Source organism: Lineus longissimus, chromosome 12, assembly GCF_910592395.1.
Source record: "Lineus longissimus chromosome 12, tnLinLong1.2, whole genome shotgun sequence".
In the NCBI taxonomy this organism is placed as follows: Eukaryota; Metazoa; Nemertea; class Pilidiophora; order Heteronemertea; family Lineidae; genus Lineus; species Lineus longissimus.
In genome coordinates, this window is record NC_088319.1 from 14,454,418 (window position 1) to 14,467,694 (window position 13,277).

A 13,277-nucleotide genomic window follows, 5' to 3' on the forward strand; every position below is an offset into this window, starting at 1 on the left:
TCAGTTCGAAGTCCTTATCACATTGAAATTAGCCTTAAGGAATGTTCGTGTGTAATTGTAGTCATAACTGAAGCGGTCCTTTTTCGTTCGCTTGATATTCAGAAAATAACTGAAAAATGTTCATTGTGTAAGGTGTTGGATACATACAATATAATTATGTCTTAAACAGAGTTGATGTTGACATCAAGAAACAGGTTGTAAAAGTTCTGAATAAAACGGTTCTTGTTCTCGTTACACGGACTCACAGCTTCCAATTAAGCGCTATTATCGTTATGATTGATAAAAAACTGCTCACAAATATCTTCTTCGCCATTATTCGGTCCGAAATGCACTCTCCTGATCACGCAGTTCACGGTAAATGAAAATGTACGGTTCAACAGAAAAAATAACGCAATGTCAACAAAGCGTGTTTGGAATAAAATCTTATGTTTTGTCACCATCTGGTCGTTCCTATGGCAACCCATTAATTTACCCACAAATTGGACAATATTACAGACTGGACCATGGTGATATCGACAAACTTGACCTGAACAAATCGATTTCGAGGCTTCCCACCTTTATAAATAAACATTCCGTAGTCTAACTATAATATCATACCGACTCAGTGGCAAGATATTTCGCCTAGCCGAATAGTATTCTACATATTTGATTCAGACCTTAAATACATGTAACTCTAATTCCACAACAGGGAAATCCGTGCACCATCCCCAAAATATACACTTTACCAAAACGAACGATATAAACGGGGATGAGCGATATCAGTATATAGTTTTAATGTCGTTGTCATAACAGGGCTGTCATCATTAAGCATGCTAGATGAAGAGATCCTTCCTTTTATAGTATACAACCAATTTTAGTTTCCAGCTCAAGAACACAATTTCACGCAATGTTGGTCATCTTATTACCAAGAGGCATGAAGTGTAGGAATAGGGTCATTAATGAGTTCATAATTGAGATCGTGAACTGAACGATATTATTGAGAGAATGATTGTAAAACTCCCCAGGCTTTTGTGACTTTGTAATGACACTGCCCGTGGCCCCATGAAGGCATGTTTTCTATTGCCCTGAAGCCAACCGCCCTATATGTATTTCTGGTTTTAGAGTTAAAGACCATACTCTCAACAACGCCCATTTATTACTGGTAGTATTGTGGACGAAAAGTTCATGGCATCGGACCTTTGTATCAGAGTATTTTACTCCATAATTAGTGTTTGTCAAATACCGCAATGCACTTCGTCATGAACACCAGCCTTCCAGTCCAGAAATTCAAGATCGTAGTAGAAAATGTTCAAACGCGATAAATTGCTGTTAAAGGTGAAATTAATAGACAAGCCGAAGTGATCGGTATGAGTTTAGCAGTGCACCCTGGCCTTACTTTTAATGAAAATGAAAAGAACTCTATGCCTGTTCTACTATTTCTAAACGACTGTTGCCAAACAGATGTTCTGATGTGAAGGCATATCCAATCGCTTTTTCTTTATTGGTAATCAACGTAGAATGTATTTTCTGTATTTGATTCGGTGAATTCTTGCCCTTTTATTTGAATTATGCTTGCAGTGGACATGGAGTTGTAAGAGAGTGCACCCCCAACCGTGCTTCACTGAAAAACTGGGACTTCTTTGGCTACTGTATGAATGTTATTGACCTGTCCCAAGTTAGTGTAATTCTCAGGTCTATGCCAGAACTGATTAGTAGTCTATTCAGGCACCTGGCGGGATCCGGCGTGGATCCTTCATAGGAGCGCTGTGAGAACCATGAGTTATAGAAAGTGAATGTCTATCACAATGATGTTGTCATTACCTTCAACACTTTTGAGTGTCAGACGGATGATATGTGGGAATTTTAACAATATCTAGCCCAGCAATCAAGGGATGACATCTAACCGTCCGGTAAACTGAATGTCATTAGAATTTACTTTATATTTGAAACCTAGCTGATTGAGTGTAGTTCAGCCCATTACAATATCATTGTTTCAGCTCGTATATTTTCCATTTGACCCCACTTTCATGGATTTCATAATAGAAGTGCCCCTTCCTGCGAATTTTCTTTCTCCTTTAAAAAAAAAACTTCTCAACTACCATACCTATATGATATTTCGGTGAATTTTTCATGGCACTTGCCTACAGAAATATATCAGTAAAGGATGAGTTTTTGAGTTGCACTGTCATTCTCAGTGGTGAATGGTACTCAAAAGTATATATAGCATATATGCATCATATATAGCATATATGCATCACGCATGCAACAAGCGTTTTCTGGATGATTTGAAATGACGATGGTCATTAAGGCGTATTCTGGTTGGTTTGGAATAATAATGGTCCTTACAGCGTGGAATCAATGTCAGTTGCTCTGAGAGGCCATCAATACTTGGCCAACTATTGATGCTGTCAGAACGTAATAATAACAGGTGAATATTAAACGACGTGCAAGGTCGTTTCATGCAATATCTAGGAACGTGGTTTGAAGCGGGATGTTGTGGAAGTCATCCGAAACGCAACCAATATGAACGCCGTGGAAGCTGTGGGTTTCGTCGTTCGTGGCTCATCGCAAGATTTCGCTAATTTCACGAATTACGAACCGAATCGCGGATTCTTATTTATCCGCCGAGAACATGGAGAAAATGACAACTCGATCCTTTTTTTAGCTGGTCAACGTCTAGAACGTGGGTTACTTTATAACCAAAAGTTCGTATTTCGTAAGATTTGCAAAACCTCCCAAATCGTTTTTTACAAGCGAAGAAAAATGGTGTCCCGTACACCGGCTAAGGGAATGATCTTGTGAACAAATGAACAAAATTAATAATAACTGTACCCGTATCAATATAAAAAAATGTAGGGATATCACCGCAAAGCTTTCTACTCACATAATACTGCCATGCCATGGTTTTGGCGATATCACTGAAATATTTAAACAATTATCCCATTTCTTAAAACGTATCTGAAAAAGCCCTTATAACGGTCGAATCCTCGATGTCCTTAATAGTTGACACACGTGATGATGTTTCCACCTTTAACACTGTGTTAAAAAGCAAACTTTGGCTATCCTAGCCATTCCATACCATTGTCGTTTGTCGAAAGCCACCACTGACAACATACAACCATGGATTCAATATGATATACGCTGATCACAACAAAATTTGACGTTTATTATCCTAGCTATAGTAGCCATTCAAAATCCTTTGAAATGGCGACATGTATTTCATGAAAGCCACAGGTCGCACCCGAGAGTGATTGTTCGCATTTCATGATGACCCGCACTGGAACGAGGCTGGGTTGCCATGTTTACGTGTAAACAATCATGGCGGCGGGATGGGATATGGAATTGACTAATGTGGCTAACATTAACTAATTTAGAGTACTAGTACCGTCGATAAGAATGATGAATTCATTTGAATGAAAAATCATGCAGTTAAATCGATTTCGCGTGTTATCTGTAGAAAACACTAATGGTAACCTGCGTGGTCAGTTAGAATATTTTTGTTGATTTTTGTTCACTCGGTTTCTAGGAGCAGCTGAACAGATGATTAAGTTTATGATGTTGATAAGGGGAAGTTGGTAACCTGAGTGGTCAGTTAAGAGTATTTTTGTCGATTTTTTGGTTGAACCTGTGTCCCAGAGCAACCAAATAGACAATGACGTGATGGTGGTAATAAAAAGAACAATACTTTGCCTTTCAAAACATGTTATATCTGGCGTCAAAAACCTGAATAATCTTTTTAACGAAATCCCAACTACGTATCAATATTTAATTTAATGGAAAGCATCTTCAGTCCCACTATTTCTCAGTCTTGGCCATGAACAGGACTTCCTTTAAGCCATATTCTCGTCAAGTTCATTGACCCGTGAACCATATCGCCACACATAGGTTGAAAGGAAAATAAGTGTTGCGTGAATTAGCATTAATAGTTACTTTTTAGTCAGAGACGTGTATGCTCTGAGGAATTCATTTGAAAGCAATAGCTATGCCATCTGGATATCAATTTTGGAAATATAAAATTCAAGATCGCTTTCCGATATGGTTCGGCCTACCGGCGCAAGTCTTTATAGTAGGTTCCGATTTCAGAAAATACGTACATGATAACGTGTTGGTGTAATAGTACCTAAAACAAGGTTAGACATGTATCCCGTAAGATTCCAAAGCCTTCAAAAATGCCCCCCCCCCCCCAAGTCCGCCAGTTGGTACGAACTGCTTTTTTACATACATGTTGATCGCATCCGAACGCCTACCAGGATTTGTACATTTGTTTTTGGCTCGGGGAAAGCTATCTTCTTGATGAGGAAGAAAGAGGCGATATACATAAATTGCCTGTGCTTGAACTTTATTGGTGACTGCTGTAACAGTATCGGTGTTGCTCGTCCACAAAATCACTCATAAACGCGCGGAACTGATATATATATATGTATATTTGGTCCATAAATAGAACAAGAAAAAAAACATACAAAAGCCGGAGCAATCCAAAGGACCCTGGCCAGTTACGACAACCAATTTAACCGATCCAAAATTCACTTACCAGTATCGGAATATCTTCTTCGAGGCGCATATATTTAAACCTGATCACGCATTTCAAGCAACGATAAACTGCACTCGAGACGGGATTATTTTAAGTGGTTTCAATTCACGTTTATATCTTAAAATGGGTATCGTGCCATTTTAAAGCCCGGCTGATAAGATATACTGTACCAGTATCAGTGCGAATGTTAGCGTATTTTTTATCTCCTGGAATTAGAATTTAAGTTTTGATGTTCATGGAGGTCCTAATGTAAACGTATAATTTATGTATAAAATTTGTACTTTCTTATCTTCGGTTTACTCGTTTACGGTGATTCTGCTAATAAAATAGTTACAAGGGACTTTGCTCTCTCGGACCTGAATTATTGCTTTTTACATCAGGGTCGATGCTTGAAGCAATCGAGCAGAACTGACGATTACAGTTAAGTTCAAGAGTAATGACCACCCGGCCAGTTACTTCTTTTAACATGTCCTCTAACATTAAGCCAAGCCATACTCAACGACTTACATTTTGCTCATCATTGCACTGTACGTACATTACCTAGTACAATATGTTGTATAGACAAATAAATCGTCTAAGCATGTCTAACATTGAATATCATGTTGACATGGCAAACATTGACTTGACCAAGAATCATGGTTCTTGGATGCGATATACGAAACGTCAACGAAGATCTCCTAAATGACGTGAAGAATCACTTACCCCATCCCCATGGTAAATGCCTTTATTTTTAATCCAGAAAAATGGATTCCTCGTACACAATCTCTAACAAATTAGTCCTTTAACCGACTTATACACAGAAGTCCAACACTACCGTAGCTACGGGCCATTCACTCACAGCATAATGTTTAGTAAATGGTATCAATTGGAGCGAAGACGTTCTGTACTATCTGAGTGACAGTAGGCCCATCACTTCGCGCGGCGACCTGTCTGAATGGAAAAAGCCACACTCCGTGACAGCGCACAAAGACAACACAGTATGATCAACGAATTTAACCCAATTCCGCACTTCTTAATGGTAACAAGCTGAGATCATGAGAAGTCGACCACTTTCTCGAAATCCATTGTGCAACTCGAAAAATCTATTGAACAGCTTGACAAATCATGCTATATTGCAAATATTTAAATCGAGTGGAAAGTACGACCGATCACTCTATTTGAAGAGCCCGTGCGACTTCAGAGAAATGATATTGTGATCTATTCCCATATTGGCAAGCGGTCGGCGTACATCACGAGTGGGAAGCACAATCGCTCGAGTCTCGTGTTGTTAAATATTTCACAAGGCGTTTGGCTTTAGATATGGTATTAAATTAACAGTCAGCGTGGAGTTTGATAGCAACGTGTGTGGGTCGGAATTGGTCAATCGATATTTCTATCGCCATGACACACTGAGGAAAATGGTCACTGGTCGCTGAGCATGTAATGGCTAATCATTTCGTCGTCCAAGGGTGAACTGGTTGTAAAATATTGATGATAAGTCATTGACAGTTAAATCGAGCTATAAATACGAATTCCTCCATCAACGAGTTTTGTGCGTGACGGCGACCAAAATTCGAAAACTTCAGTCAAGCTCAGCAAGTAATAAATCACCAGTATATATTACGACTAGACTTTTAACTTTCCTATGTTGCCTGTATGATCAGCACTAACAATTGGCTACTAACTCGCGGAATTCGAAGTTGAAATATACTCGGAGTAAAATGAGTCTGTAACGTATTATCGCCATCACGTCAACGGAACTTTGTGCGCATTTTCACCATTTTAATAAAACGTCTTGACAAATGACGATAAGATAATGTAGGGCCTACCGTGTGACGTTGCACTTCGCCCCGCAAAGCAAAGATTCGGAGGAAAAATACTTGAGACCTCTTTTCCTTTACCTTAGCCAACACCTTCGCGCCTTTCATGGTGTATTCCACTTGCTCTTGTTGACTTTACTTCCTGACTATGACATCCATTAAAATATAAAATTTCAATTTGGTAGTTTTAGAGGTTTTGTACGTTAGTTCTAGTGTGACACTTTAATGGGCGTGTAATTACTTTAAATACGCTGATATGCCGGCCTCGCTTTGAGTTCAGTCATATATATGCTCATTATGTTATCAAAACGTTGCAGTCACCTTTTTCCAATATTTTGAGCATTTTCTCATTAAAAATTAATCATTGCGTGCACTAATGCTTGACGTTGTCATATATACTCTAGTTTCACCTTTCTAAGGCCGCTTCATCAGCTGCTATGAAATCAACACAAATTGGTATCAATTACCGATAATATATCCAAATTTAACTTTGTGAGTGGTATCGATGAGCGCAATATTTCTCGTTTCTTGAACGTTCAGATATGGCCTTGTATGGTTGAAACTAGAGTTATTGCAAGGCTGCTTTTTGAATGTTTAAAGCTGTACATATCTAACCAAGACGAAGCGCGAGTCACCAGTACATATCTAACTAAGACAAAGACACGAGTCACCAGGATTTTCGTGGTCGATAATGATGCGTTTAATGAAGTATTTATCGTAACGCGAACACCCATACATTATGCGAACACCTGACTATTAGTCGCCAATCGACGTTTGTAACGTTTTGTCCTTGGTTACGACATGTACAGTGTGAAATTGTCACAAAATTAGTACTCACAGAAGCCAAGGATCAAGATAGATAATCCAACGTCGAAATTTGTCAATTATTTTCGTGTTGGTGAAGTTTAACTCGAAACAGTAAACATTGGTCCGTAACAAGGGTCTTCCTACGACATTGACCTATTTGCATCACGTAAGTATACAGGTATGAATTATCGCCATCAAAATTGCCAAAACGTGACAGCCTAAATAACCTTTCCATGCGACGTTATTGAATAGTTGTGACAGTTTGAAATGTTTTGAAAGCTTTTCACTTTTGAATAATTTATCTATTGACGGACCATGGTGGGTATGGCGTACCGGCTTTTTCAAATGAGGGGGATTGAACTTGAAAACAGGACATAGCATAGCTTTCGGGCAGATGGCGACAGTAGTTGCTCCTGCCACCAACACTCGTCTCGGGCTCGGGCTCGGGCTCAACTCGTCTCACCGGGTGGAGCTGTCATTTCGCTAAAAATACTCCGGCTCCCGCCTTGATTGTTTGGGCTACATTTTTCTCCACCCTCGCGGCGTTTGATGAGACAACCTTACTCTCTGTTCCTTCATCAATTCCTTGACTGAAGAGAGAAGCCTCTCCCGTGAAACGCGTGGTGATTCGCTTTGTATTAACTGCATTGATTGCACTGCTAATTGAACAATACCTGTAGGTCAATCATCCTCCGCGTGGACACTATGGCAACGGCCAAGTAATGATCATTCGTGATAGCTTACCTTGTACCGATACTTGTCGTAGATGTCATAGTAGGGATCATCGGGGCCGATTGGGACCCGCCTGCTATGGATGGTGTATCTCTCCCCACCGCGTCTGTCGGGGCTCAACCTTAGCACATATTCAGTGGTGGTCATGTTAAGCTTAGTCAATCTTTCTGAGTCAGTTTCTCATTTTTAGCGTATCCATTGATGCCTCTCCACATGTTCACAAATACTCTGTGACACCTTGTCTAAAAGTCAATTCCTAACTGACAATGAACACTGCCATGCTGACGTGGTTCCACAGACAAAAGGGTACCTACATGAAGTCGCTTCCTTCTCAACTGATAAAGCCAGTCATCCATTCCCAGAATGAGAAAAACTCTTAGATACTGGAACATTACAAAACCTTCCAATTAGTACAATCGATCGAAGGAAATTGGATCCGTTTAACACAAGAGCGGAATTGTGATTTACCACATTTTCTCCATATTCTTGAGAGACTTGAGGCTAGTAAATCAGAGTGACCCGATCTCGACCAAACACGTCCACCAGTCAAATGATGTTGATGTGGCCTGCTATCTCCCATAGTAACAGGATATTTCACATTGATCACCGATTAACTTCTAAAATCCATTATCACCAATGATTGATTTCAGTATGACATGCCTGGTTAATGCTGATAGACAAATCATGCCCGTGCATCGGTATGTTTTCCTAAGAATGAAATGTCCTTTAGATGACCGAAGATTGATCATCGATGCTGCTGAGTGACGTCATTCCGGTTTTCCAACATGTCACCACTTTTGAACAGTTCAAGAACACACATTCCTTCCACTCCTTCTGCACGCACTTTCTTCGCCCCACATGTATATACACCAAGCCTATCTCATATCAAATTCATACCCGACATAGCACAAAGAACGACAACTTCGATACAATGCAAAATATCCTAATCGATGTCAAATTGAAATGCACATAATTGCCTAATTCATCTTCAAACAGCTTGAAAGGCCTTTCGCCAAAGGGGGCACGTTCATCATTGTCCAGTTGTCAAGTGTTGCCAAACGAATAGGCCGACAAGACGTTCGTATGATCAGGATATGAATGGTTTTTCTGTTTAATTATGATGTGTCTGTTACTAATCGTCGATCATTCATTTCATTACTGAAATAATCTGTACAATCATGTATCCCGGCCCTATATCACAAAAGCGCTCCGACTATCATAAGTTCGAGTCATATTGACATCTACTTGACCATTATCCTTTATCGGCCATTAATTGGGTATTTGGCACACAAATGGTGTAGTGCTCTTGCGACCAAAAAGCCACCGTACGGTACAAATATCAGCAACTTACTGCAATCGGAGTATTTAAGACTAACTCTAAAAACGAAAAGACTCTGCCGCAATTGACTGGAAAAGAACCTTTCTTTTGAAGTGTTTGCCAGTGACTTTCTCTGCCGAAATTACGTGTAAAACGATATTGCCACTTCAATGATTTTTTATTGGATATGTTATGCATCGCTTGAATAGCTGTGAGAGGCTTTTCATATACATATGTATGTAGCTGATAATCCACCCTCACGAAAAATGGAATTGACGCTTTTCACGGTTTCGATACGCTGTTCGTAGATGGCGTCCGCTGAAAGCGTGGTTGTCCAGACTCCAGTAACAGCTTTTTAATGGCCTCAGGCGTTGCGGAAGTTGACTGAGGAAATTTGTTCCCAATAAACTTTATTGGAACGGACACTATGAAAGTTTATTTTCGCAGCTGAACGTCATGGAACGGTGACTCCAAACGTTTCACCAGCAAACCTTCGCTGGCATGATTTAGGAACTGATACCGAACTCCGGAGTGGTTGTCTCATCAGGGTAGAGCGAAAATGTAGTGCCACCGATGTTTTCAGCGAAATGCAAAACCTTTGCAAAATGACCAAAAGCTATACGATTGAAGTCTTTGTATAACGAACATGTTTTAGATTTTCTTTCTCTTCAGTTTTGTTTAACAGTGAGGTATCAAATCAATTCTAAGCCACAACCCAAGGTTAACGTTGTTTTACGAAAACCTACTGTTCATAAAGAACATGTATAATCCTTGAGTGTATGTAACAAAATGAATATCACCATGTCAACGTATTTTTCAAAATCTTGGCTCGGATCATTCAGCCTTAATAGCATCGATGTCCCGTCACTATTTTGATTAATTTATTTCCTGGTTACTTTATTGCATGGTGCAGATAGGTTAGTCACAACTTGCCTTGATAGTGTGGACAGGTTTGATCAACAACTGGAAGATGAATTTCTTGTGAAAGCGTCGATATAGCTGCTGTAGTGTATATACCTTACCGAGAAGAATATTCAGGAATTAGCGGTCGGAGAGTTCGCCTATGCCAGTATAAGGACCAGCTAACATTTCTCAAAATCAAACTTAACCTACCGTAGTAGCTCTATGCTAGCCAATGCAACTAACTGCTATAGCAACAGCCTGCTAGTGACCCTGTTGGTCTAGCCAACTTGATCCGCATATCAACATGTCCTGATACTAAAAGAGTGAGGTTGATTCTTGGAGTATAAATTATCCTCAAATCTCCGAATTTTGATTTTTTACTTCACAATCCAAGAATTGGAACTTTTTGTGAAGCGAACATGCCATGATGGAGGTGACCCCAAAGACGACGAAAAATCAGAATTCACGAAAAAAACACAGATCATAGTGAAAATAATGCCTTGAATATGATACTACATTATAGCTACATTCCTACCCTTTAAAACTCGAATTATGATGCTGGACGGTCCTCGCACGTGTATCTTGTGAAACGCTGAGCCATAGTATGCGTTTCCACTGCAAACCGCTTGACAACCATGTGAATAAAATTCCGTGATATTATATACATGTACTGTACATGTACATATTCCACGAGATTATCATTTCATTATATTTCCACGATTTCAATTAATCAAAAGGGGCAATTTGAAAGTCACGGGCTATTGTTGATACTTTATTAATTTCCAATGTCATGGCGTAGGTTACGCGTCCGTAAAACCGAGGATCATTGTTCAACATTCCTTGGGGAAAATTAAGGTTATCAAATGTGACAGATCTCGAATTGGACGATATTAGAAACATAGGCCTCACATGTAGGATATTAATCGTATTCTCTTGAGACGGGAGCAGATTTGATAAGTCTTTGGGACCTGTTGAGAAATCCACGTGGTATAGGGTTCTACTGTAACTCGCAAATGAATCTAGTGTCCAGGGCCAAGCATCACCAAAAGCTTTATTGCCCCTTACCCTAATGCTCCCTATGATGAGGTTTCTATGATAGGCGCTATCTTTCCAGTAAAGTTGCTTTTCTGCAAAGAACAATCTTACTTCGTCTAAATTTCTTTACCAACTGCGCTAAAAATGATCTGCTGGACCATTACTTATAACAGTTCAATAAACATAGTTGTCATTTGTCATTTGTACCGAAATAACAGTAGATAAATTTCGGGATCACAGCCTTTACCATGGCAACGGTTTCAAACAAGATCACATTCCGATTCGTTGAATGTTTACTACCGGTTTGTTGTGGTTTCCTAGTCGATGAGTCATAAAATTATATATTAAAACACTGTACCGTACCATATTTCAAACAAATTATGGATTTTGCACTTGAAACGCTCTGTATGGAATAATGTAATACTTATGTTTTGAATATCGGCCAAATTGACATCAAAGTTGTGTACCGAGTGAGTTTAAAATTGCAGTTTGGAACTGAGCTGCCGTTGACAATTTGATATTGAGGGACGTTATAATGTCCTAGGTCCTCTCAATTGACCCTATTTATGTAGGCTTGAATAGTTTTTATACATAGGAGCCGTCGAAGGCAAGAATACCAGCGTAAGACAAAAAGGGCAAGCACCGAAAGGACTGAAGATACATGATGGTGTACATGCAGAGGATTACCGCGGCAGAAGATATATTTACGCTCGCCATTCGCCACCTTCCTCAAGCAGAAATCATGTAGGTCTTCATGTCAGGTGATAGGTTTTGACAAATAATGACCCCCCTATGATCGTGGTCGTGCTGTCTGTGTCGAACAAGCATGATAGCTCTCCTGCGATCGGTGAATACCTGTCAGGAAGTCCAAAATTGCTTTTTGAGGAAAGTGGTGAATGGTCCGAATATATGTCGCCTGATCTCACCACGGTAATAATCAAGAAATGAAAATGAAAATACTCGCGCATGACTTGTCATAACGACTTCATCGATCTACGAATCGAGCGGCTATTTGATCTACAAGGAATATAATCAGAGCAAATTTACCTTGTTAACCAGGTTTTATTATCATATTGGAAGATTGATTGCAAAGATGGAAAGAGGTTGCCAGACCAGAGGGTTTGCTGTAACAACCATGCAGCTGTCAACAGAGAAACGGCGAGTGTTTCGCAGTTGGTTTGATATCTACACCAAATGCAGGTGAATCTACCAGAATGATGTGGTGTCTCAGAACAACCGACAGTGACATTCCTTGTGACCTGCATTTATTCGCACCAGTGTGATTCTTACTTAACTTTCCCTTCATATTTCCTTTTTCTCAGCTGATAACCAGAAGGCATTATGATCACATTCAACACAGTTTATAAGAATAAATGACACCAATGTAAGAAACGACCAGCTTTACCTTTTTCTTCCTGACCGGTATTTTGGACCGGTGCTCTTTCGTATCTTTTTGTGCCTCTTTATCATCTCCATCCAAATCTGACTTCCGGTCCACCTCCAATTCGTCTTCCGATTTCCGGTGTTCTTCTAAATCTTCATCCAATATGTCTCCCTTATAGCCTGCTTCCGCGTTTTCATTTTCTTCTCTGTATGTAACGTTCAGACCACAATTTTCTCGTTCGTGTCCATATTTGAGGTCCTTTTCCTTTTCCTGTTGGTGCCTGAGATGTGGATTTTTAAGGTATTTTGTGAAGTCTTGCTCGTCGTCTGTGGTTTCTAACTCGGGTTCCGAATACCGCCCCTCCGCCTCTTCGTTAACTGAAGGAGGCGACCGTGACGGCTCAGGTCTCCGCACTCGATTCCCTAACCCCTTCAACAGGTTCTCCGCTCTCTCTAACACCCTTTGCCTGTCCCCTCTATAATGAATCTTCGGTTCGGACATAACTTGGCCACCACTACCACTGTGTCCATTCCGAGACGCCCAGTCGTTAATCCCAGAATCCCCACTCCGCCGTCTGTCCGGGTCCTCGTTTTGTAACATCCTTGTTTTTAGTGGTATTCGTATTTCAATTGGAATGTCCCAATGTTCCAATTCAACCGTTTCACTACCATCCTCGTCTTCTTCTTTCCCTACTTCTTCCCCCTCTTCCTCTTCTATGATATCATCATGCCCATTAACTGAATTAGTATACTGATCCCAAGTTTTAGGTAAACCTATATCCGATCTCAC

General features: G+C 40.0%; 1 protein-coding gene across 12 annotated transcripts in view; it reads right to left on the bottom strand.

The window, feature by feature from the left end:
* LOC135496478 (echinoderm microtubule-associated protein-like 2) overlaps nt 1–13,091 on the bottom strand; it is a 26,928-nt gene extending 13,837 nt beyond the window's left edge. For 7 of the 12 annotated variants that reach the window (XM_064785828.1, XM_064785826.1, XM_064785827.1 and 4 more), the window contains exon 1: nt 12,510–13,091. In XM_064785828.1, the coding sequence (XP_064641898.1) occupies nt 12,510–13,088 (579 nt within the window). In that variant the 5' untranslated portion in view covers nt 13,089–13,091. Of the gene's footprint in view, nt 1–2,863; nt 3,108–5,212; nt 5,339–6,390; nt 6,433–7,147; nt 7,350–7,860; nt 8,920–12,509 lie in introns of those variants that run through there. The other 5 variants (XM_064785829.1, XM_064785832.1, XM_064785830.1 and 2 more) reach the window with 5 other exon arrangements.
* Nucleotides 13,092–13,277: the final 186 nt, after the last annotated feature.